The 26,033-nt window shown below is 41.4% G+C and overlaps 1 protein-coding gene across 1 annotated transcript; it reads right to left on the minus strand.

Moving 5' to 3' along the window:
• Nucleotides 1–304: 304 nt before the first annotated feature.
• On the minus strand, nt 305–23,766 carry LOC145449173 (uncharacterized). Its single transcript, XM_080327643.1, has 16 exons — nt 23,750–23,766; nt 11,001–11,138; nt 10,464–10,529; nt 9,196–9,376; nt 8,600–8,759; nt 8,367–8,524; nt 7,664–7,789; nt 7,503–7,584; nt 6,734–6,837; nt 6,483–6,674; nt 6,281–6,415; nt 4,296–4,387; nt 4,006–4,201; nt 3,758–3,939; nt 2,862–3,082; nt 305–1,400 (listed from the first exon to the last, which is right to left on the minus strand). Exons 2-16 carry the CDS (start codon nt 11,085–11,087, stop codon nt 1,259–1,261), a joined length of 2,124 nt encoding a protein of 707 aa, XP_080183769.1. The 5' UTR covers nt 11,088–11,138; nt 23,750–23,766; the 3' UTR covers nt 305–1,258.
• Between the last annotated feature and the right edge of the window lie 2,267 nt (nt 23,767–26,033).

Here is a 26,033-nt window from a genome sequence, read left to right on the forward strand (position 1 = left end):
GGTCAACTGAAAATTATTTTCGCGCTCGGCGCGATTTACCACCATTTCGTGGTTTTTGCTCTGTCTATAGTCCTAATTTCATAGTTCAGAATTATCTCATCAGTTGTCAATACCTTCCATGCAATCAAATTATCCGTTGGGATTGCCATCATTCTGGTTGCATTTTGTGATATGACGATGAGGGGGGGGGGCTAAATTTTTCACCATCATAAAAGTGGCGTGTCTAAAAAAGTTGAGTGTAGGTACTAGGTAGATGTTCACAAAGTTATTGCAATCACGAAAATGAACGACTTCAAACGACACGCAGGCTTTGACATATATTGACAACAGTAAGATAAGATAAAGTGCATCGTATTGCAATACATGTAGTATTAATAAAAATGGTATGATAACAGAATGAGATTGTTATTGACACTGATACAGTGGAAATTATTACACAAACGTGACCGTCAGACGGTCAAACATACTATTAACGAATGTTTTGTAACCATATATCTAAATTTGATGGTGTGATTACAGAACAACAGATTGACATCAAACGATATTCATATCATATACATTATCGATATTTTGAGGCAGTAGAAAGTTTACAGAGTGCATAAATTCTACCAATATTCCACAGACTAAATTCTCCCCCTCGATATTTTTTATACGTTTTAAACGTCACATGGACATGCTATGTTCCACAAGTGATACCAGGTTGTCTTGATATCCCTGATTATTGCATACATTGTATAGTATACGGTAACGGAAACGTCCAGTGATTAGCAATGCGACGTGTTACGACGTCATAATAGTCCCGAGGACGTTTGATGACTGTTAGTGTTCAAGCGAACAAGATCGATTCTGGGATTCGCATTATTCCTAGAAGTTGAACCTATGTATCAGGATGGATGCTGTGGTTGGAATATCCTAAATCGAGAAATCTACCACGGTTGGTGAATTGCACTAATAAGACGTCATAATCGATACCGAATACAAGACACAAGGCAGTAACTGTTCGCCGCGACCCACTGCATGAGGCGACTTAACGCAGAAAGGTCTGCGATACGGTCGGCAAGAACTGACAAAATACTGCGCGCCCACAATCATTCATAAATAACATAGAATTTGATACAAAAACAAAGCAGAGCCTGCTGCTACTTTTATGCTGATGGTCACTGACAAAACGTATAGGATATTAAAGCATAGAACTTGTTAGGAATGAAAAAATGCATAAATTGAATGACGAATATCTAGTTTCGTCTAAAATTGAGTTTCAAGTACGCGAAAGAAATATTGATAAAAAAAAGAACACTAACGGATAAATTAACGAGATGCGAATCGAAGAGGCAGAACTTCTGCCGCATCCTCTCGGTATACCGTAGACTTTGTTTTGAGTACCGGGACATCCGAAGAAACTGAAATACAATGTTACTCGTATTACCGTAAAATTGATGCATCACATTCCGATATTTTATCAAAAACACGAACAGGACGTAACAAGGAGTCGTTTATGCTATTCTATTAAAAGTCTATCGGGGGCCAATATGAAAAGACATGGTGAGTAGCCTTTATGTAGCAGAACTATATTCTATAAATACTAGGGATGGTGTGAACCTCTGAAAGGTTCAGGTTCGTGTGAACGTGAACCTTTTTGAAAGGTTCTGTGTGAACACGAACGTGAACCTCATGACGTCACGTGACGTCATATTGCTAATTCCAACTCTCTCTTTCAATGAAGTGATAGCCTATATTAATGTACAGTTGTACACGATACCTAGCGACGACTCGGGTCACATAATGCAACAATGCTGATGCGTTTTAAACGTCGCTAAATGTATCAACTGGGGCAATCAATTGATATAATACTCCCATAAAATCAATATCTTCCGTCGCTTTGGCAACAATTTCGGCAACTTATCAGGGAATATACACTTACCCCTTAACGGTCTAGGCCAGACCGGACAATGTATTCGGCGTCTGGGTATTGCTACATTGATATTGAGCAGAATGTATAATGGGTTTCTATACTTGCTACCGATATCACCCCATTAAGAAGTTATACAGCAGAAGTCAACCCCTCAATCAAACGGATTTGGTTTTAATGATGTAGTAAAGATATTGAGTCATGATTGACCCCGTACGCCTTCTCGAATTTTTACATCAGAAAACGATATCAATCTTATTGATTGGTTGAATAAGGATCATTCTCTGACTACGTATTTCGCTCGTGATGTTTTGTGATTGCGGGTCAAGCTCACAGCAGAGAGTCACTAAATATTCACAAACGGAAAGCTGGATATTTCGAGCACACTTTTGTAACAAAGCAAGTAAAACTTTTGAGATTGTCAAGGTGCATGCTCGTTTAGTGTTGATTTTTAATGCTGCCAGCGCCATGCATAGAGTGGCCCGCAGTTGAAATGCAATGAATCTGAACCAACGATGTTCTAATTGTAATATATGAAAAAGGTTCACAGTGCAGAACCTACCAAGGTTCTGTTGTGAACGCGAACCTCTAAATTTCCGAGGTTCACACACAGAACGCGAACGTGAACCTCAAGTTCACACCATCCCTAATAAATACCAAATGAAAGTCATTAAATATACTTCAAGAGATGATATCTGTAACGGGTGAATAACGGCAGTGACGTGTCGGGTGGTTTCCCTACATATGTTTCGCCGCTGTGTTAAGAAACGTGCAGTGTCCGGATGATTATTTAATTTCATTTTATTTTTGTTCGTTTTAGAGCGAGATAAATGTTGTTAACCGTTCAATAACCCGTGGTACTGCATTGCGTGACCAGACAATTACTATTACAACTGCGTTGTTCGCTATCAATAGAACCACTATATCTTGAAGTATCAATTTGATAACTTACTGGTGACGAATATCACGGCCGACCTGATCTTCCGTTGCATTCGCGGGCCAGAAGATATTCCCTTTTAGAAAATAGGGCACCCTTCTGTACATGAAGACGGAATCGACATCACACGCTTCGACGCCCTGCCATTCAGAGATCTTCAGTCCGAACCGTCCTGGGACAGCTTGGAAACTCACGCGATCATTTTGGTTGAAATCGCTCATCGCAGATGCTGTTTCCTGTAGTATAGGCGAACGTTATGTATGGCCCTACATTGTAATATAATGTGTAATGGCTTATTGTTGAAGAATTGTCTCATGAATCGCCGCTATGAAGCAACCTGAAGGTTCTCAGAAGAGCTCAAAGTTGGACCTGTTGTTATAAGTTTGGTTCAATATTTTCCTAGCCTTCGCACAACTAATTTTCACGTTACGGCAGGTAAATCGTTGCGAAATTACTTCATCGAGATTTCTCGACTCAAATAACCGTGGTCAAACAAAAACTCACGGTTTGGCCCCATCCACCTCCGGAGGAGAGGTGATTTATATTATCAAGATTTCGCACTCGAGGCAAAACACATATGGGTTTTCGCGGGCCTCTCCGGGGATAAGATCAAAATCTAGTAAATTTTGCGGATGAACACGAACAGGTTACAGTAGTGACGTTGTCATTGCAAAAGTCAGGGTCTTAATGATGTATAATAAAATCTGTATTGTGAACAGTAGACGCTTTTTCAGTTGTAACTACCAAGTCACATGATCACCCTTTTCTAGGCGACAGTCATATTATAAAATCACGTTTTCGACACATCAATGTGATGGACGGAACGGGCCCACATTGCTTATTATCCATCAAAGCACCGTTTTCGCGGTGTCATATCGTCTTGAACTGGTGAAATACCTTACAAAACTTACTTCGTATTGGTACATTCTGTCGCCCTTGAATAGAGTAATGATTTCTCTATAATTGACCCTTTCTCTGACTGCAGAGTCAACGGTTTTGTAAGGATAACCCAAAAACAACTCTGGGGTTGAGTACTTATGAAGAAAAGCAATGCTCGGGCCTCCGTTCACATATTGATCGACGTTTCCCGCAGCTGTTGAGGAAAGTCAAAAGTTAGATTCGGATCCAATCTTGTGCTATCGCGCGAAGTTGCACTTACTGTCAAATATCAAATACCAGTATCTCATGCGCAAGACCGCGGCCGGCGACGCGTGGGTGTCCGGGAATCGCCTCGAAAGTTTTCGTTCGCCTGGTTTTGTTTTTTTCGGGTCAGCGTTGAACTTTGGGTAGGATTTACTGTGAAGAAGATTTTTAGTGGTGCTGTAACGAACGTCTCCGAAGAAGTAAAAGTTGTCCTGTGAAATAAAAATTATATATACATATATTGCCTGAGCATATAGTCGCAAGCGATGCGAGAGATGACAATGAAGCGTTGATATTGAATCTTACTTTAAAAGCGTAAAATTGCAGACGGCCTGTCCCGTCGTACGTATTCTGGAAATCGTTGAATCTGCTGATACTGCATACATCATTCCGCGTTACTATTAAAGAAAGTAATAATAGTCACGAGAATATATATATACATATGTATATGTGTTTAAGACCTATATGGTCGGTCATACGGCAGCGCTTTTTAACGTTCGATTTCTGGCAGGTAAGGAGTTCAAAATGTATAGAAATCTTGTCATTTGCGATTATAATTATGATACAAAAATCTCCAACAATTAGGACGATGACTGTCGAACACGACACGTCCATACAAGATACCCTCATGGCATGGTAAAGCTTACCGCTCCCTGTAAGCAATGTTCCCTCTAAGCTGCGCACGTGCGCAAATGCGCAGTGCTGAAACGGTCTCTGCGCACAGAAAATCTACGCTGCGCACAAAAAAATCAGAAATGATGTTTTTTTTTATAGTTGTTGCGCACTGTTGTCCAATGGACCACGCAGGCGCGCAGATTCGTGAAAATTAAGATGGAACATTGCGAGGGCCAAATAGTGTTATCACTGAACTCTGAAACCGAGGTACAAGTGCGCCCCGCAAAGGTAACTATTGCGTTCCGTGAAGAAATTAGAGTTCACAATCGCCTGCGCCTCACGGAAGATATTTTATTAGTATGGCCTCGTACACGTGAGCGATACTGATATCATTTCAATAGCGCATTATTTTCTGGGAATGGCGAAATAACATGGTTTAACAAAGTTATAAATAACAATGAGCTAGCTCGAAGTTAATCTGCGAGAAACTAACGAATGATAGTCTTCTTCGCGTGGCATGAACATTGCGTAAGATTTGCTCAGGACCGTAACTTTCCCACCCCAAACCCCCCAATTGGAGGGGCCGAGCTCGAAGGGGGTCCAAAATTATTTCAAGAATTAACATAAATCATGGTGTATTTTTTGAAATTTTTCAGGATTTTTTTTTCGCGCTACGCGCGTTTTATTATTGTAAGATATCTGATTATTGGGTACCCTTTCCCAACAAAAATTAGGCATGATTTATAGAAATGGGCACTTGGGCGTCGGCCATTACCGCACCATGACGCGCCAAGACATATGAAGTTAAAGGCTATGTAACATGCGAATCCAAGAAGTGCGCCAGAACGATCAGCAGCGAGAAAACCTTGGGCGAAAAAGACTGCACCGGTGCTGACCGAAAACTTCGATATATACAAATATATGTGTAATTGTCCATGTCCATGGGCGCCTAAATGGCTGACGCCGAATGTTCCTGTCCTGGGGATCTGAGTCCCACAACAAGACAAATGCCATATCGAGGGAACCTTATTTTCCAGTTAAGAAATACCAATTTGAAATCGTGTACGTCATTTACTTTAGTACGTTTTGGCGATTTCAATATCTTTTGACATAGCGGATAGGGGGGTCACGAAATAGCATAATGCATCGAAGTCATTATATCAACGGGTACGCCCGAAGACGTTTTATTATTATTTAGAGGGCCTATCTATTTCAACACACCTCACTGGAGCAGCTCTACCGGTAAATCTGATTATGTGAGCAGGGAGAGGATAAAAATTGATAGCGATATATATGCAATTCCCGATCATATTGGCCGATGCAATCATGAATTAAAGAAATTTTTCGCGCTTCGCGCGTTTAGGGACGCTACTACTAAATGGGCACCCAATGTACATGATAAGTACCGGAAGAAGCCTAGAGCCGTGTGCGGGGTCTGGGGGGCGAAGCCCCCCAGTAGTTAGTTTATCACCCTGTTGGAGGGTGGTTGCGCACTGTTGTCCGAGGGCCTGCGCAGTGAGTTGGTGTGTTTGCGCAGACTCTTGAAAAATTAGAGGGAACATTGCCGGTAAGTGATATTTTAATGTCATAACATCACTCTATCTGTGCCATATTTGAATGTAACCGTAGCACATTATTGCTTCTGCTATCGATGGATCGGTCTCGTGTTTTAGTACCTTGGCATAGTCCACACGTCTTTCTGCATCTCCTCCTCATACTTTCCTCCTGATTTGCGTCGGTGCAATAACCAAGTTCTTTCCAATTCTCGCAATACTGATCCAAATACGGATCGTCTCTGCATATGCCATCATCTGAAGAGTAGAAATACGAGGATTGTCACCGATTCGCTTTTCGAATTTGCTGATTATGTTATGATACCAATCGGCCTCGTAGTCGTGCGAACTGTGGGTCTTGCTGTCCTTTTCGTTGTCGTCGCCTTTGTGGTTGTAGTAGTTTTTGGTCTCCTGGTTGTGGTTCTAGAGGAAGTGCCTCCGGAGCCCGCCGTGACACGAAATTGATCCTTTAGCTCCTTGCATGCATTCCCATAACTTTCCAGGAGAGGATCAGATCCTTCGAAATAGTTCGTATATTACGAAACATTTACGTTAGAGGTCAAGTTATTTTCGTACCACTGTGTCTTCCGTACATGCTTTCCATTCCGCGTTTGTCGTCATCTGGCAATTTGTAGCCTTCGAAGGTGCCGTCAAAGTTGTAAAACGGTGCCATGAGAGCTCTATAGAATGGAAATGCGCGTTTAGAATACCTACATTCCGGTTTCTGGAGAGTTTTGTGGTCGATCAGTCTATCTATGCCAATAGGTAGCCTATAGTGCGATCTTTTGCGTATAATGTCGCCTTCCTTGTTAGGAATCAGTGGACTGCATTCGGTTAATTTTAATTGTTGTAGATGACAAGGCGTATAGTATATATGCCGTGCTGTGGCTTGCTGCCAAATGCGTTTAGCACAAGTGTATCGACCAACCTTTTCCAAATATACAAATTATGGAAATCACGCACACGTGTATAGCAGTTTAGGCTTGTATCAGCAACCTGCTGCCAAGTTTTTACAGCCCAATCTAAATGACGCAAACATTTCAAGCTTCCGATGTTTATACCTGGTGTGATATGATTGTGATAGCCTTGAATGATTAGCTAATTCATCGAAACCTGCAGACGTTGGACATAATTTGTTTTGTCAGCAAACTCAAACGCTTGGACTATCAGAACAACAAAGCGATATAAAGGTTCACAATTAATTAGTAGTGAAACATATTATATATATGCCAATGTATAATATAGTTCATAATTTTTGGAGGTCTGACCAGGCATACGTAGTGTCGACCTATTTAGACTATTGAATGGCAACTACCAATCTACCATATAGTATGAGATGACTCACGTTTGAGTCGAATGGTCCAGTCCAAGATTATGCCCCAGTTCGTGTGCAGCTACGGTAAATATGTCCCGTTTGTCGTAAACGTCTGCAATAATAAAATGAAACATTTGCATTAAAATGAATTTTTTTAAATGCATACGTTCCAAGTACAGGCCTACACTTACTGGTATCACCGACGGCCAGAAACCATGGTTCTTCTTCGTCGAAGTGTAGCCTTCCATTTTCAGGGTAAAATGCGTGAGCGAGAGTACCTCCCGGGCCATCGAAAGGGTAGCTATCCCCGTGCTGTCCTAAATATACAAAAATTCTTTAAAATCTTAAATCACGAGCAAGTCGAGCATGCATCCAATAGAGATAGACAAAATTGCGTCACCCTATCCCTATTTCGTAACAAAATCGCAATAAAAATGCAAGCGAACCTTGTTATAAAGAAAGAAGTGATAATATATATTCGACTTTTGCGTATTTGAAAATTCGTGTAACTGGGGTCAAGTCTCGTTGTCGTTTTAAGCAAAGATAATTATGTACTGTATTCGTACAATCGTATACATGCACAATTGCACCTACAACATACTACTTTGAGCGGTACAACAATGGCTCTTTCGAGATTTGACCAGTGACTAAGAGACGAGTCACCAAGTCAACATAAGTCGCTTGCCTGATCTGGGTTGCAGAAGGAATTGAGGAAATTGCTGGTTGTCATGCGTTTGCGAGTGTTGCGACAATGCCAGAGCGAAATCCGGTTTATAACGTTATTACTCGCAAGTATATCTCGTCCTATCGATGCATTGCACACTGTCCGTTATATTCGCGAAGTCAAGTGTAAGAGCGCCTCTTCCAAATGACCTATCTTATCACTTGTCGTACCTTTCCCAAATCCAATGGTGATATCGGCCTCTTTATTATCGCCGTTATTTTTGGCGAATCGCACGTTCGAGTTCCGCTCCCACATACACATTGCGCTCAGAACTCCCTGCTTGACCTTCGCACTGGAGATTTTTCTCGGGAAGTTATTCCGCTGAAATCTAAAATCAGAAGTGTGACAGAGGCGTTCCATGGAGCCTGTCTTCCGAGATGGATTCGACCTTGGTCAAACTTACGAATATGTCAAGTGGTATTGGTCAGCATCCTTGTTGTACTTGGTCGTCCACTTGCTGACGAGACGGTATTCTCCTGGGGCGTTGGGATCCCGTGGTGGGTCGCTCATTCCGCAACGGTCAGTTGACTTGGACTTTTGTACCAGCGTGGAGTCTAGTATTCCTGTGCGTTGAAACGGAGAGACTGTTAGCGCATGATATCGCAAAACAACATGTTGCCCATAAGTATAGAGTGTGCATGGTCTATATAACCGCGGTGATAAAATCATGAATTCATTCAATGAACTGCCATCTTCACTGTAACTCTATTCTAGCCCGGATACATTGCGCGTTGCCAGGTATAGTATAGCATCTGACTTTTCGGACATTTCTTCTTCCGTCTCTTTTTCATATGATAATAAATCTGTAACACGCAGATGACTGCTCAGCTCATGCGCATAATGATAGCGTATGTGTTTGTGCTGCTATTAGCCGATACTTTCCCAATCGATTTCCGTACAGCATTAGCGTGGCCGCTTGATATGACCTCAATCATAGGAGGGTGTTAGATAAGTCTATAGCCAGGATATAAGGTTAGGTAACAAAATGGGCCACGATACCTGTCATTGGGAGACCAAAATCCCTTTGTAAATTTAAAATTCTCTCCATGAACTGTGGTTGTCTGGTGAGATGAACTTTGACAACTCCTGCAGCATGACCATCGTCCGAGATCTCCTGGCCCGGCAGGGGAACTTGAAATGTAGCGTACTTCATTAAATATGCTGTCATTTCGTCTATTTCCTGCGGCAGATAATAAATAATCAGCGTTGAACAATTTTGTTAGCTTATCACAGCATATTCAAGTATCAAGACGCTGCGATCTCGCATTGGGGTTTCTCACCACTCGGTAACTATAGACATTTCCAATGCACGATTGGCAGGAACTCGCATATCTTGGCCTTGGATAGATACGTAAAACAAGAAACAAGCCCATATGGTTGTTAAAGTCAAAGTTCAAATACGTGGTTACATAGGCAGCTGTCGGGTGCCATATTTCCATTTTATTCGATTGGGGATTATCAATTTTGGTTGCGTCGACGCAGTGACGGAACCGAAACCGCCGTCGCCTACAGTCAGATAACATTTCCCAACGCTTTCTGGGGCAGATGGCAAGGATTGATCCTAACTCCATGTGCGGCGTTTGCAATATCACTACGTAATACGAAAACGCCCAGTATGAAATGACATTGTAGTTTAGATCAGTAAATTAGCATCACAGGATTGTGATACAATGAAAAGATGGTTACGACTTTGGAACGTACAGTCGTACACGTACATAGACCAAATAAATACCCACCTAGGCCTAAAGATTGTACTACAATTGAAGTTTGAAAAGATGTAGCATACTGACTGAAGAGTAAGGAAAGGTAGCATAATAATAGCCGAGCAATGGAAATGAATAGGCATGTGTCAGCACTGAAGATACCGCCATGAAAATCCGTCCCTCATCATCAAATTACAGCAATGTGTGACACTGTACGATCAAATAGAAAATTCCACCGATTCAACACCGATGGGCTATACAAGTCCGATGGAGGTCGATGTATAGGGTCACAGTTCATATTGGCTTCCTCATCGCCACCATGATCTACGATGACAGAAACACACAAAAAAAGTCTAGCTAGAGCGAATACTGACCGCGCTGAGCTGAATAGGTAGAAATAGATTAAACGACATACATTTATGGGCTGGGTGTAAATGACTAATATGACCATTGACCTGACATATAGGTGTCGTTCCAGGGAATTTAAACAGCATCAACAACGTAGGTCAATACAGTTTTACAGACACAGCGCCAAATTTAACAACACTTAATGAATGTACTTACTGTAGTTGAATTTTCATTTTCATCTCGTACGAGGGGTGTGTCTATATCCGTTGACGTCACAATAGCCTGTTAAAAGGTCTCTCGTTACTGTAGGTCTGACTTCTTGATTGAGTCACATATTTTTCATATTGTTTGGGTCGATCCGTGTTGATCCCTATCAGAAACTACGGCGGAAATTCCAAATACTCAACCGGCGGAAATGGCCTGCCTGCCCGCTGTCGAGGTGTTGGCAATATTGGGATAAAGGGAACGGGGAAATTGACTAATCTATCATTTCCACGAAAACAGCTTTATTCTCTAAGTAGAAGTCATCAATATGCTCATCGTTATTGCGCAGCATCCGCTCACACACGGCGACACTCAAATGTGCATGTGCAATGTACATTGGATGTACGCTGTACGTACACTGTGTAGACGTGCGTTACGTAACAAGCAGTTACGCACATATTGCCTACAATACGTTTCACCTGACATAACACAATTGTCTAATGCTAAGCGGTATCATATTCATGTCGTAAACTTAAAGCCATAACTTACCGGCTTTATCGCGGCGCTGCAAGTATATTCGAATGCATAGATGGACAGAAGTGATAAGCACAGTAAAATGTATAAATTCTTCGTCATAGTCGACCAGTCACTTGATCGTAGGACCAAAATAAAATGAAATATAAATATCTAAATCGAAGAAAGTTGCATAATTTGACTATAATCTCGTAAAAAGTTCGGGCGAACCTTAAGTAGCAAATATTGTCCGCTAACAACCTTTCATCTCAACTGCAATAGCAACAGTCGGTGAGACGGTTATTCGTGAAATACCTCACATGAAGGAGCCTATGATGTGTATGCAGTGAACGCACCGATGAATCGATAGAAATTTAATCAATTACATTCCAAGCGCATAAATCTTATGAGTTTAGAATGACTTTAGTACTGTAAAAGCTAGAATGCAGTATCCGTATCGATCTCCTTGCATCTCGTTTATAAAAGCCTCCTATGCATACCTGTAGTGCCGCACGTTACATTCGCACCATGTTGCAACAGAAATAAACCGCTACCGCTCGACCTGCGCTGAACGACCAATATTGGTCAACTATCGTTCGTGAAATGCTTAAATACTTTCAACAATATGACTCGTTGATAAAATCTTCGGAAATCATATATGGAAAAACATGATGTGATCCCTTGCATAGGACCCCTCAGCATCAGATACTTCATAAAATATCTCACGCAAAATACGTTGAAGCTACATTATATATTATCGCTAAAAATTCTCGCGGGATGGTTCTGACATTCATAGAGCCGAGTATTCAAGAAGTTTGCTTTGCATCGTAATGAGCCATTGCCATATTCTACGAAACATAATTGATACCGAAGGTAATTGTTCAAGGCAACAATCCAAGTTTAATTTTAGGCATATTTTTGTATGTAGCATAAATAATTAGACGATATTGATAATGCGAAAGCCATACGTTTGGTCATGTCATTATATTCGTAAATTCCATATCATAACTAATCAAGTTTGATGCGTCTCATTTATGAAATTAACTTCTTTCTCGTAATATCACCTTGGCTCGCGTATTGCCAAACCATCTGGATTTCCGTATCAGCTCCTATATTAGGGGATCGGCTTTCCATGCCCAATAACATCACCGATTCACAGTAACACGTCAGTATATGTCACTACCTATATGATATCATCGACCAGGAGAAACTAAGCTCTGTTCCCATCTTGCAAAATCATGATGCGACATATCCATTTTGCTTGTACGACAGTATTACTTAAATGTTGGCCATGTATTGCAGTTTTCACACAATGCATATCATGCATATTCGGTTTCAATTCACCAATATGAATTTGATGGATACAATACAGATTACGTATGCGATGCTTTCTCCCCCACTATATTGCCGAGTTGATATTAAAAATAGGACAACATTTGTCATTTGTACCGGAAGCTTTTAACAGATCAACAAGACATGAATCATGCTGGTACGTCTGCCTTCCACTATGGGGTATTTGTGTCCGACTGTTTCGCATTTGCCTATTACCAAAATTCACTATACGCTCGGCGTCATATATCACGAGAAATATAGCCTACTTACACTGTAACTCGACAACTTACATACGGAAGGCTTTATATACGAAAGTATATCAACGGAAACAAAAAGATGTCAACATTCTCTCATTCTTTATGATTGATTGTGATTGGAGTACATACATAACTGACACTGACTAAAACCTCATCTCAACCCAACAAAGCACCAACCATAAAACCTCATAATAAAATATCGTTATATGCGTTAGTAGATACGCAGGGAAACAAGGAAACGTCGTGGTCGTTGCAATTAGTTCATAGTTTATATCTGTGATTTATGGAATTGTCAGCCTGGGGGCATTTGTTACACAAAAAAAGCGTAAAAACGGCAGAATTGCAACATTATGTCTTTATAAATTACATTTGAAGTATCTCACCATCACAGCGCACAAACGATTATCTTGCCACGGGAAAATACGTTCATTTAAAAAAAGGGAATCAAAATAAATCAATTCTGGAAATCGCATCATTGTTTGACGATAAGACAGCCGCCTTACGTTGCTGTCTTGGGTAAATTCGATGGATAGACTATGATCACTATATATTGTAATAATTTGAATATACCTTTTTATATAATTTCATAAGCGATCGCCTGCATTATGCCCCCGCACCTAATACTATGCTGGTAGTTTCCCTATATTACCCTGCGCTGCCTATTTATCATTGCGCTACTGCAAAATATATAACGATATACATAATGATTTTGAATATACGGGCAGTGGCGGTCTGTGCACGTACCACAGTATGGACGTCATGATAGTATGCCTGCTTATCACTACACATATTGATTCATCACAAAACATGGAAGGCGAAACATTCATTCATTCTTTACAATTAATGTCATATCGCTGGATGGATGACAATATAGTTAGTTACCTATAATAGTTCTTAGTACTTACTGTCACTAATTACCATCGCATCCCTGCTTTTAGGCAGATTATATTTCCTGGTTAGACTGTCACTCCATTATTTACATCAGCATTAGCATTAGATTATGCACTGTCTACAGATTGCCACTAATATACTGACTATCCTACGCAAAATAACGAGCGTTCATATTATTTCTCGCTATAACGACTTCGTGTACGCAGTAGACTCTTAAAATCATTTTCTAAACACTGCCTGTTGCTATACTGGTACCACCAGTGATTATCTTTTGACAAGTGGTGGAAGCGGGATAGGTCAATCAGAACGCTTACATCCTTCCCATTCGTGGAACGGCTTCAACCGACCGTCAGACTTGCGGTACAACTGCTCTACTTTAGACGGATATGCATCCATTGAAATATGGAATCGGCGATCGCAAATCGCAATCAAACCGAAAGTGCGAAGAGCGATTGAGCAAGTCTATCATATGTAGACCTTCGCGCTTTCAATTCAATTAAGGATCAAGGGAGACAGATAAACACTATTAAATAGGCAGTTTGCATTCTCGCCTATACCCCGTACAGATGATGACCATTTAATAAATTCATCCATTTTTCAACCCATGTGACAATGAGCAATGCGCTTAGACTATATGTAAGCTCTCTTTTGAAATTACCGGTGACGTAAAGTTTCGTAATGTTCGACATCTATGGATAACGGGGGATGTAACAGGAAATGTCGTTATCGTGTGCCGTGCTGGCCTTATACTGCATTGTTGTAGTCAGGGAAGTCCACCCTCGAAAACTCTCGTGTTGCGTAATCAGGTAAAATCGGAGCATTTAACTGTTTTCCTACCACCTTTGGTTCCGATGTCAAACCGATAAAGTTGAAACAAGTTGTCATCGCGTTCGGAAAACACCGATTACTAGTGACAAACGTTTGGCTCGTATGCCGTGGTACGGTATCCGTGGTTTACCTACGCAAATTATATATGTAATTCCTCAAACACGGTAACGAAAGCTGACAAACCGCCCTTAATATGGAGAATAGCTAACACATGCCTGTGTAACGTATACATAAACTGCATAAACACCGAGTTACATTTGTCGCATTTCATTAAAGAATAATCGAATTCGCCTTGAAATCAACAGTTAACTACAGTTCTATACCCTATACTATACCCATGAAGGGAATGTTAGAATACATATTGTCCATTCGATATTCTATCTAACAACTCAAATTTTCCCTGGTCACCCATACAGGCATCGCAAGGTGTATATGTCGGAAAAGGAGATTTGGATATAGCAAGCAATTCGGACCAAGGAACTGTGTGTTTTATAGTCACGAATCACCTTTAGAAGCAGATTCATTCGCACGTGCCATGAGTTTAAAGTATTAGTATCACTTTCTCCGTTATTTTACAGCTGAAAGCATGAATATGCCCAATTTCGGGCTAATACCGTTAATTATAATTACTCAACACCTGTTGGGAGAATTGCGCACTCAGTGTAACATGACCCTATCATCAGGAAATGGTCACAACAATATCACCTCAAGCATCACTTTCGCGAGAAAGTTGTTTCAGTGGCTTTTCCAGCAGTATATCGTAGGCAAATTAACTGTCGGCTACCGATATGTAGGCTAATTTAATTGCTGTAAATAACAGCAGAACGCTATATGTGTCGGAAATTGTACCACAATTAGATGCCACTTCTTGAATATCCGTTCTCATGGCAACCTTGATCGCATCCGTAGTGCCGAGTATAGGTGTTATGACATTGTTTTTCTCGTGCGGTTAATAATCGCTTCGACTTCGTGGTAATTAGGGTTGCATTTAAAACAAACGGTGTTTCAAAACACAACAGGGGTAACGAGTGTCAGCCGAATACACTATTCAATTGTAAATTCTACTAAAGCAATTTGCTTGACTACGTTGACCCCCGCACCTTGCTTAGATACCTATTCATAGTAATTATTTTTGAATTCGTACTATATGTTATCTGACACTCTCTTAAAGAACAATTTCCCTTATATCATATAATTTTCTGTGTTTAGCTGGGCTGAAGTGGAGTCGTATTAGTCTTGTGATGCATGTTTCGCGTTGTTCAAACCACGCCTAGCAATTGAACGAATTAAATATGCCATAAAAGTTGTGCGATTTTACCAAGGTTCAAAATGACAAGCGTATCATGGTTCTTTTGGCAATACAAGCCTTCAAATTACCCAGCAGGTCAGTGTACCAAACAAGAACGTAACCGCGAACACACCATAGTGGCGAGATAGCGTATAGTGGTATAATTCACTGCTACAACACCAATGGGTTTGGGATTCGAGTCCGACCGAGGTCGACTCCAGAATTACTACCTAAGTGTTGGAGTTCATCTAGGCTCCTCCTCGCCATCTCATTCGCGTACGCGGTATCTTACCAATAGCCTAGAAGGGGGCCGTGCTACAAGTCGGCAGATAGGGAATCAAAAATAAGGAATATCGGCCTGGTGTAAATGACCATAGAAGTCGACAAACGCCATGAATGCCACAAACAACAACAACGAACACACCATGCCTACCGACATTAGGACGTTCGAAGTGACTTTCTGCATCAAGCTTCTTGTTCTCAGAGTTGGTCGAAGTAGTCAATTTTGTAGTTCAAAAAGTATATTTGGATGAGTGTTCGGATACTTTTAACAGTTAATTAGAGGCGGCTATACTTTCGAAATTACAGGGTTCCTTCTCTCGCGACAATGCATACCACAAAAGACTCATTTTGTGGAGTTTATCAAGGTACATTCACCGTTATTCAATTCCGATAACAAGTAAGTAGGAAATAGTGGAAAACATAATCTTTTGAGTAAGTAGTGTAAGAAGGCAAAACCTATTTAAGTATACCGCGAAAAAGTAGAAGTACTTCGTTACTGACCAACTGTATGCTTGTTGTGTTGTTTCGGCACACAAGACACGAATGGACTTGGACAGTTGGACATAAGAAGAGGATTTTAAAAACTGTTATGGCGATATCTTTATATTTCATAGAAATTTCACACATTTAAAGCGTGAGTCAGTCGTTATATCACTTCTTCTGCATTGATTGTTAAATAGATTCAGACATTGTTGATCAAGTGTCAAATCGTTTTCAAAATTGCAGCGATCGTTTGACCGTTCCAAATGGGGTTTATAAAACCTATGGTTGCTCGGCATACCACCTGCCAGCACTGAGGGCGTCGCCGCGGACAATTTCCGAGTTACAGATTTCCGAAAGCCTGGCGACGACACTATAAAAGGGTTTCCACAATTGGCAATCTGTATCGCGAACCTGCAGTAATAGTGCCACGGGCCGGTATAATCTTGTGTATAGTCTATAAGAGCGAGTATAGCCTATATAAGGGCAATGACGGTTCCACCCAAGTACCATTGTGTTGGGTAAATGAATAATGTTCAATGTTTACGAAATGTATAATATGTATGCCACAGCCTATTCTATACACAAATATACATTTCTTGTAGAATAGTGTCAGATAATCATTATTTGTAGGGCTGGGCACACTGATTCGAGTACTCGAATCTGAATCGAGTAATTATTTTAATGATTCGAGTCGAGTAGCAAAAGACGATTTTTTCGAGTAATGAAATTATACGCTCCTCGCAACTGAAAGGTATTTTATCAACAAGAGATATTGTTTGGATGCTATTTTCCACTGTGGGAGCCTTGAAACCTTGATTGGTCGTATCGCAGCATAAAAAAACATATAATACAAAGCTACGACTGTTACTAGAAAAACATTTCTGAAGTCATGACCCTCTTACAACATTGTAACTACGTGCAATGGAATCGGTAGGGTCGAAGAAATACCAAAAGTATCTTTAAATTGCTAGATAACAGGCATTATATTCTTTGTGGTGGCACAAAAGGTACATATTGGAACTTTGACATATTACATTTTGTTGTGACGTCATAATGAGTGATACTCGATTACTCGACTCGACTCGAAGCATATTACGTGATTCAGAATCGAATCACTCAGGTACTCGATTTTGCCCAGCCCTAATTATTTGTCGACGACAGTCGATACGAGGATCGCTTTAGAGGAGACATAGTATAGCCAAGAGGTATCAAACACGCGGCCCGCAAGATCGTTTTGAGTGGCCCGCGTCGTCATTTTGGATTTTGAAGGATTCAACAATATGTAACTGCTACATATATATTTTTGTAGCTTTGAGAACTTAAAATTCGCTTTAAAACTACTCCAAAACCCTGAAACTACTCATCAAATTTCACATTCACATCACTTTCAGAAGTTACCATGCGGGGGAAGCTCAGCTTTTACGTCGTATTACCTGTTTATGATGGTAAAACTGACCCGTTGATGATTCGTGACTGAAAATTGTGATTTGGACTTGGGCGCGACCTTTTGTAGTATTATTCGAACTCGGACTGAATGGGTGAAAAAGTAAAAATGACTCGACTTTACTTGGGTCAAACTTTACAATCAGAGAATGACTTGTGACTCAGAACGCCGTGACTTGGTACGGCCACGAACGCATCAAACTATCGGACTGTTATGGGAAATAATAATATTTCAAGAAGTCGTGGATGCGTTGCGTAGCGTAGCGTAGCGTAGCGTAGCGTTAGCAATCGGAGCAGGTCGAAATGACAATGACAATCGTCGGCATTCTGTTGCCCCCTCGATGTATAGTTTGTTACATCCTGCGCCGTCTTGGGTCTGTTTATCCACGTTATTATCGCCAATTAAAGGTGGCGAGGGAGGTAGATCGTACGCTTCACCGCTGTAACAATAATGGATTCCGCGGCAATTGGGCTGTTTTATGACTATATGGCACATTAATCCTTATATTCAAGTTATTATTGACCAGTTCCGATATTCAAAGGTAAATCTAACTACGATGCATGCACGTCATGATGCATTTGTACACTAGCCAGGTGTCCACTAATTATTTTTACAAACTATGCCAAGTACAACAGAAGATGTATTCAAATATTTAAAAGTGTGATTTTTCTCATGCCAGGCCTGAATTCCCAATAGTAAATCACATTTCCACGATGTTTGTGGAATGCCAGTCAGCAAGGTCCCGTCCAATAAGGCCTACTTGGAAATACATTAAATACCGCTGTTATTGGTTCTAGCATATTTGAGTTTGAGACCTCTGGTATAGCCAATGGCTACATAATTCATTGTCTTATGCCAGCGGTTGTTAGCCGGTGTTCCATGGAATACTAGGGGTTCCATGAGCCAGTCTCAGGGGTTCCGTGGAGGTCAAGACACACATTCAGATCATATATATGTATATGTATAATGTATATGTATATTGTATACATATGATCTGTGATGCTACGCCCGTCTTGGCTATCATTGGTTACAGGCAATTAGGCCCGATCAGTAGTCGAATTGCGTCTGTTGTGGTGGTGGTACGTCCTGTGCAGTGCCTTACGCTGGAGAGGTTGCGGTTCGAAGTCAAAACCCCGTCTTTCTGAACTACCAATTCTATCTCCAATATTTGTAAGTAATTAGGTAAGTGGTAAATTGGCATCACGCTACGGAATCATCCACGGAATAGAAATGAAGAATATCGGCCTATATAGTTTAAATGACCACAGTTGTCGACAAACACCATGAATACCACAAACAAACAATTGACATCACGCTGTTGCGTTACGACTGAACAATAAGATGACACTTTTGAAGTTGAAGCATCGCATTTTTGAACTGGTATCTGAGTGGGAACAGCAATTGCAATAAATATTCGTTATAATATTTTCTTTTGTGTGAAAATCATATTTTGATGGTTTCTTTCCTTTAGCACTCTGTTCAGTGTTCATGCACAGTTCATTTTGTGCAAAAGTGACACAGTGTCGCACACTCAATACCACAATAATGAATCCATCACAAAAACGCCTGGACACTGGACACTGGACAGCCCTGATGCCATTATTCGGAACTGTGGTATGAACGGGTATTTTGCAGCGATTCGATTGCTTCCTCGTAGATTCAATATTTTAGGTTAGGTTCTTTAAAATACGTGTAGCCAAGGAAATACCGAGAACTCAAGTAACCGAAATAGCGTTATAGTCCCTCATAGCTATACTTGAGTGAAACTCGCTGGCGTAGACGTATGTCGTATATGCATTAAACCATTGAACGGGCTCGGGGCTTCTCATTCGGTAAGATCGCTTTCTATTTCCGCTTCTCTCAAGCTTTGACGTCGGGAAATCGAAAGTGTCAAACTCCTTTCTCAACTTAAATGCGGAGTGTCGACATTTATATGAACGATCAATCGAGCCTACATAAAACAACATATACATACACTACACATATAAAAAACAACATATAGGGCTAGGCTACATTATGAACTGACCAGTGATCATATCGCATCGCTGTCGGTCTTCTATGTACCCGGAACTTACTAGTGAACGCACATGAACTTGAAAAGTGCGAAGTGCGGTTTCTCTCGTGATATATAGAAATTTCAACATATTTTCGGTTGTGCGATGGACCGCAGTAGAGTGTCAACAATAATTACTCGTGGAATGAAATACCTGGCATCTCGTCATTATCACAATTTATGGCCGACAATATTATATTTCATCAGATACCTATAGACCACCTATAGACTAGCTTTGGAGAAAAATTGCTAACGATGATGGCAAAGTATAGTTGCACAGTGGAGCAATGGCGTCGTTGCAATAATTAAAATTCATATTTGGTGTATGTATGCATCTCTAAGCGTGATGCGCTATTCATGCTGCAATGATATGGGTCCCGATTAATATCTTTCCATCGACACCGATCAAGTTAACACACCAACAATTGGGTGCATCAGCGCCTGTAAAGTTGGTAGTGCCTTAACTCAGAACGCGACCTGAAATATGCCATCACCACCATCCAAACAAGAGTCGTGCATTTGTGAGGCACTCGACTTGTACTCGATTCATTGCTCAAGATTCGACCAAGTCATTTGACTCGATATTCCGACAGCCAAGAAGACATTCGTTGTATCTTATCTTCGTAAAATAGTAAGTTCCAACATTATTGGTATTTCGTCTATCAGTACTGGTGTTTGTAAAATAGGGCAGGAAACTGTGAAAAGTAAGGAAAATTAGTACATCCCGAATGATGCGAGGCATTTAATATCACCCAAACAGAGTTGAAAAAAATGAGTTGAGCCGGATTGAACTCGAAAATATGCAGTGAACAACATGACTTGGACGGGGGCTCGCGTCACGACCAAAGTTCCCTCTAAGCTGCGCTGCGCACGCGTGCAAATGCGCAATGCTGACAAGGTCACTGCGCACAGAAAATCCAAGTTGCACACAAAAAATCCGAAGTGATGACCTTTTTACAGTCGTTACGCACTATGGTCCAAGGGTCTGCGCAGTAACTTGGTGAATGTGCGCAGACTCTTCAAAAATTAGAGGGAACATTGGTCACAACGCTGTGATTCAGACTCGAACCTTTCAAAGCTGCTGACTTGAACTCGGAAGTGAAGTCGTAATGACTCGACTTACTCGGCTCACGTCCGGGTCAAGTCACACTCATATTCATTATAACTCATGCTAAAATCAGCTGCATAGTTTAGCCTCTGACTAACGTTGAGTTCTGGTCCTGGAAGCCCCAGACGCAGAATACGCAAACCCGAAGGAAACGGGTATCTAGAAACCGGCTGATCTCTATTTTCAGCTTAACATACCGGTTTCATTTTATTCCGTGAACAATCCGCATAGAAGAATCGCTCAGTTTTGTAAATACAACAACTAATGCACTTAAGGAGTCACTCCGCACTGCTTTGTCGTCAATCATTGTAATTCCAAACACATTGCTGTTCATGCGAACAATAAAACATTATTTGAGGCGGGGGTCGCCAACTCAAAGCGGGTCGAGGGCCACTTTTCAAATTTCGTAGATGCCGTGGGCCGCATGAATTCAGTATCGAGATAAATAGGTCACACAGGTTAACCATCACGTTTTTACAACACTACGTCAATACAACCGTGTGGTCTCTATAGCATGGGCGACGGGCATAGTTACCCCGAAAGAAATAATAATTTATTAAAGATATAAAAATACAACAAAAAGTATTATGCACATCAATTTCATTCTATTTTGAACTATGAGCTGCGCACGATACCTAACAACAGCGACTATACAGATCGATATTTGAGTTAGCAGGACACGGTATTTGCTGGAAAAGTATCTCCTCGGAAGGCTTGATCCTGCGGCGGGGAAGCCCCAATTCGTTTTCTGTGTGTGAGCTCTCTTCTTCCCCCGTGGATTGCTATAACCATCGCCGAAGCCGTACCAGCTAGTGAGGAATAGTGATGTTAGGCACAGGAGAATAGCTTATTTTGAACAACAACAACAACAACAACAGCAACAACAACAACACAACAGCAATATATTTAACTGAAATCAATCTCAACAGTTCAAAATGCTTTACTGAGGTATCTTTCGAAATCTCAACAGGTCACGGGCCGCAAAATATGACCTCGCGGGTCGCGTGTTGGTAATCCCTGATTTGCTGGATATTGTAAGTGAATAAATTTCAATTTTTGTATTGTGGCTCTTTTAAAATCAAGTTTTGGGATATGCGGCTCGAGCATGAAACAGGTCTGGCCACTCCCGGACTCTGATATATAGTAACACATAAGAAGAATGCGTTAAATAGAGGCATCAGGGCCGTAACAGCACTTCGTCAGCCCCCCCCAAAACCTTCGTCTTGGACCCCCATAGGCTGATAAACCTAACTTCTGGGGGGCTTGGCCCCCCACACCCCCCTCAGTCTGTGCGCTGTTTCCCGCTACTTCTCCTATACATTGGCTGTCCATTCTGTGTGTCAGTTTTTCTCGCCTGAACGCGCGAAGCGCGAGAAATTTTTATAATTCGATGACTGAATCGGTCAATATGATCGGGAATTGCATATATATTGCTGTTAGTTTTTACCCTCTCTCTGCTCACGTAATCGGATTTACCGGTAGAGCTGAGTGAGGGGTGTTTGAAAAGGTAGGAACCCTCAACAATAACTAAACATCTCCGGGTGTATACCCGTTGCCAAGAACGAAACAGCACTTCGTCACGCCCCCACCCCCCAAAAAATAACTTGAGTCATGGGCTTCCATAAGGTGATAAACCGGCCCCCATCACGTTGTTCGCTTTTTCAACGAAATTATAGTGGTACCGTTTCGTGAGCCAGCGAGCCAGCGAGCCAGGTGCGCAAATTTTTGATAAGTCATGATAAATCGATCAATAAGGTCGGTAATTGCATATATATTGTTATGAATTTATTGTCCTATCTACTCACATTTACCTGGATAGCTAAGTGAGGTGTCTTTGAAACTGCAGAGTCCGTAAATAATAATTAAACATATTCGGGTGGGCGGACCCGTTGGTATGACTTCGTTACATGATGTTATTTCGTGACCTCCTGTCTATCAAAAAATATAGAATCGCCCAAACGTACTAAACTAAGCTCACACGATTTCAAATTGGTATTTCTTCGCTGCCATATAATTTTTCCCTGCGGGATGGTATTTGTCTTGTGAGGTTCAGATTGCCAAGACAGAAACATTCGGCGCCAGTCAATTAAACCTATGTGTATTTTGTAGGCCTATATATAACGAAGTTTTCGGTCATTATAAGGGCAGTCCCTTTCGGCCAAGGTTTTCTCGCTGACGATCGTTCTGGCACACTTCTTGGAGTCGCATATTACATGGCCTAAAACTTTATGTCTTGGTGCGTCGTGGCGCGGCAATAGCCAACGCCGATATGCCCATTTCTATAAATGTTGCGTATTTTTTCTTTGGGGATGAGTACCCAATAATCAAGATATTTGGCAACCCGAAATCGCGCACAGCGCGAAAAATTTTTGATAAAGTTCCACAAATTTCCAAAAAATACTCTATAATTTATGCTAATTCACGAAATAATTTTGGGCCCCCTTCGAGCTCGGCCCCCCTCCAATTGGGGGGTTTGGAGTGCGGCAGTTACGGCCCTGAGAGGCATATGCACTAGTGCACACTGCACACTAGCCGACACGCTGGTATAGTGCTTGATTGGAGTCGATGTTACAGTTCCTGTTGTACGCACTAGCCGACTGACTAATAACCGCTCTGAATTCTCTTGCAATCCTCATCACACACGCAGATCCAAGGAGCTTTCTTTATTAACACAGGACAGCCAAATAGTAGTAAGTACTGCGTGCAACAGGAACTGTAGCGTCGACTCCAATCAAGCACCATACCAGCGTGTCTTGCCACAAGTCGTTGCATCGACCGCTACAGTCAAAAACTTGTAGATTTACCAGGATCAAATCATACTTAATACAACCAAATACTCCAAGATTACCGGACCACGACCTGACCTATCGATCTCGCCTTCCATTACATGCCACCCCATTTTTTGTCGCTTGCTTTTTCTATACTATCTTCTTTTGCTTTTCATTCAGTGTGCATGCCTCCTCTTTACATCGCATAGGTGGGTGGCTGCTTCCATAGACTATTCCAAGTCGCTTCGACACCTTCCTATCTTTTCATTGTATCGCATTTTTGTGGTGTATTGAACTGATGAAAATTGCTATTGAACCAATGATGAATAGAGACTAACATCGAAAAAGGAACTGTGAAATCGGGCACTAGCCCGAGGTGGATGCCAGTTTAAGAGACCGCTACTGCAACCGCAACTGGTCGCTCGGCATCCTCCTATCTGTTCATTACATCGCATTGTGTCTTATCGCATTGTACATTGTGTGTGTCTCGTTCGGATGAAAACACAAACCGGCAAATATTGAATACACTGCGCTACTGCGACACTGGTTGTGAGGATCTGTGGAATTCGTGCGGTACACTTACAACAGCTCTTGAGTGCCAGCAACCGACGAACATACTCAACCAGTAACACACAAGAGAGATATAGTCAATCAATCAATCAGGTTTATTAATATTTTCATCGTTTCAAAACATCACAAGACTGCAATACAATGAAAAGATAGGAAGGTGACGAAACAACTTGGAGTAGCCTTTAAGATCAGACACCCCCCTTAGCCTAAGCGAAGTAAATAAGAGGCATGCACACTGAATGAAAATTAATGCAGAGAATATAAGACGCAAGCGACAAAATGAGGTGGCATGTGGCGGAGGGCGAGGTCGATGTTAGGTCGTGGTCCGGTGATCCTGAAAACTGGCTAATATTGATTTAGAAGAAATTACTTGTATTTCGACTTGAACGCGGACATGCTCGACGACTGTCGGATAGCCGGCGATATGCTGTTCCACAATTGGGGGTCCGGCATACTTGATAGAGCAATGCGTTTTCTTGTATTTAGTCCTGATCATACGGTAGTTGTTCTTCGTTGACGCACGTGTGCTGTACTTGTGCGCTTTTGTCTCCGAGGTGAAGTACTCGTTGAAATTTGAGGGACATTGACCGCAATGGAACTGATACATAAACTTGGCAATTTCTAGCTTCCTCATATCTTCTAAGTTTAGAACACCAAATCTTTTGAGAAGCGATTTATCAGTTGCACATCCAGGTCCCCGTGGGGCTTTGGCAATGATACGATGTTAAAGTTTTGGCAGTGGGTCAATTGTATTCTTGCAGGCAGCATCCCAACAAAGAATTCCGTATTGTAACTTTGATAGGAATAGAGTGTTGAAGAGTATCAACAGCACGCTGACTGGCAGAGTGTAGCTAAGGCGGCGAAATAGACCACATACCTTCAATAGTTGTGGTTTGAATGATTGTATGTGACTCTTCCAGGACATGTCCGAATCCAGTAAAACACATAATAGGGTATCTATTGTGTATACATTTTGTCTGAGACTAAGATTTTCGTATCGTCCTTGCCTATAATGACGTTGGATAAAGGTGGAAAGACTAATAGACTTCATTTCAATAATACACTGCGTTGTCTTAGCGGTGCAAATTCATTCGCAATCAGCAGTGACAATTTGAAATCATCAAAATCGCGTCTTCGGGATACTTATCACTCTTTAGTTATCCATGATAGGCAGGACCATAACTGTCTCATCCCAAAAACCCCAATTGGGGAAGGACCGAGCTCGGTTGGGGCCCAACATTATTTCGTGAATTATCATAAACTACGAAGCAATGATATATATAGAAATGGGCACTTATGCGTAGGCCATTACCGCGTCACGACGCACCAAGACATATGAAGTTATAGAGGTCATGTAACCAGCGTGTACTTTGAGTACACGCTATATAACATGCGACTCCGAGAACTGTGCCAGAACGATCAGCAGCGAGAAGACCTTGGCCGATAAGGACTGCCCTTGTGCTGGCCGAAAAGGACTTCCCTTGTGCTGGTCGAAAACATCGATATATATCCCATGCTTAATTGCCCAAGGCGAATAAATGACTGGCGCCGAATGTTCCTGTCCTGACGATCTGAACCCCACAAGACAATGCCATCCCTCAGGGAAAAGTTATTATCTAGTAAAGAAATACCAATTTGAAATCGTGTGCGTAGTAAGTTTGGGCGATTTCAATATCTTTTGACAAGCAGATATGAGGTCACGAAATACCATCATTTAACGAAGTCATTGGACTAGCGGGTCCGCCCGAAGGGGTCCTACTTTTTC

The sequence above is a fragment of the Botryllus schlosseri genome, chromosome 10 (genome assembly GCF_051294905.1).
Source record: "Botryllus schlosseri isolate E-star chromosome 10, Bs_hap1, whole genome shotgun sequence".
Taxonomy (NCBI): Eukaryota; Metazoa; Chordata; class Ascidiacea; order Stolidobranchia; family Styelidae; genus Botryllus; species Botryllus schlosseri.

Bases quoted from the DNA above. Each gene is read 5' to 3' on its own strand.
- LOC145449173 (XM_080327643.1), bottom strand. From the start codon at position 11,087: ATGACGAAGAATTTATACATTTTACTGTGCTTATCACTTCTGTCCATC. The intron at 8,760-9,195 runs GTATCGTGGCCC...TTCAACGCACAG, and splicing joins TTTTGGTCTCCCAATGACAG to GAATACTAGACTCCACGCTG. The intron at 4,388-6,280 runs GTACTAAAACAC...TTTCTTTAATAG, and splicing joins GACGTGTGGACTATGCCAAG to TAACGCGGAATGATGTATGC.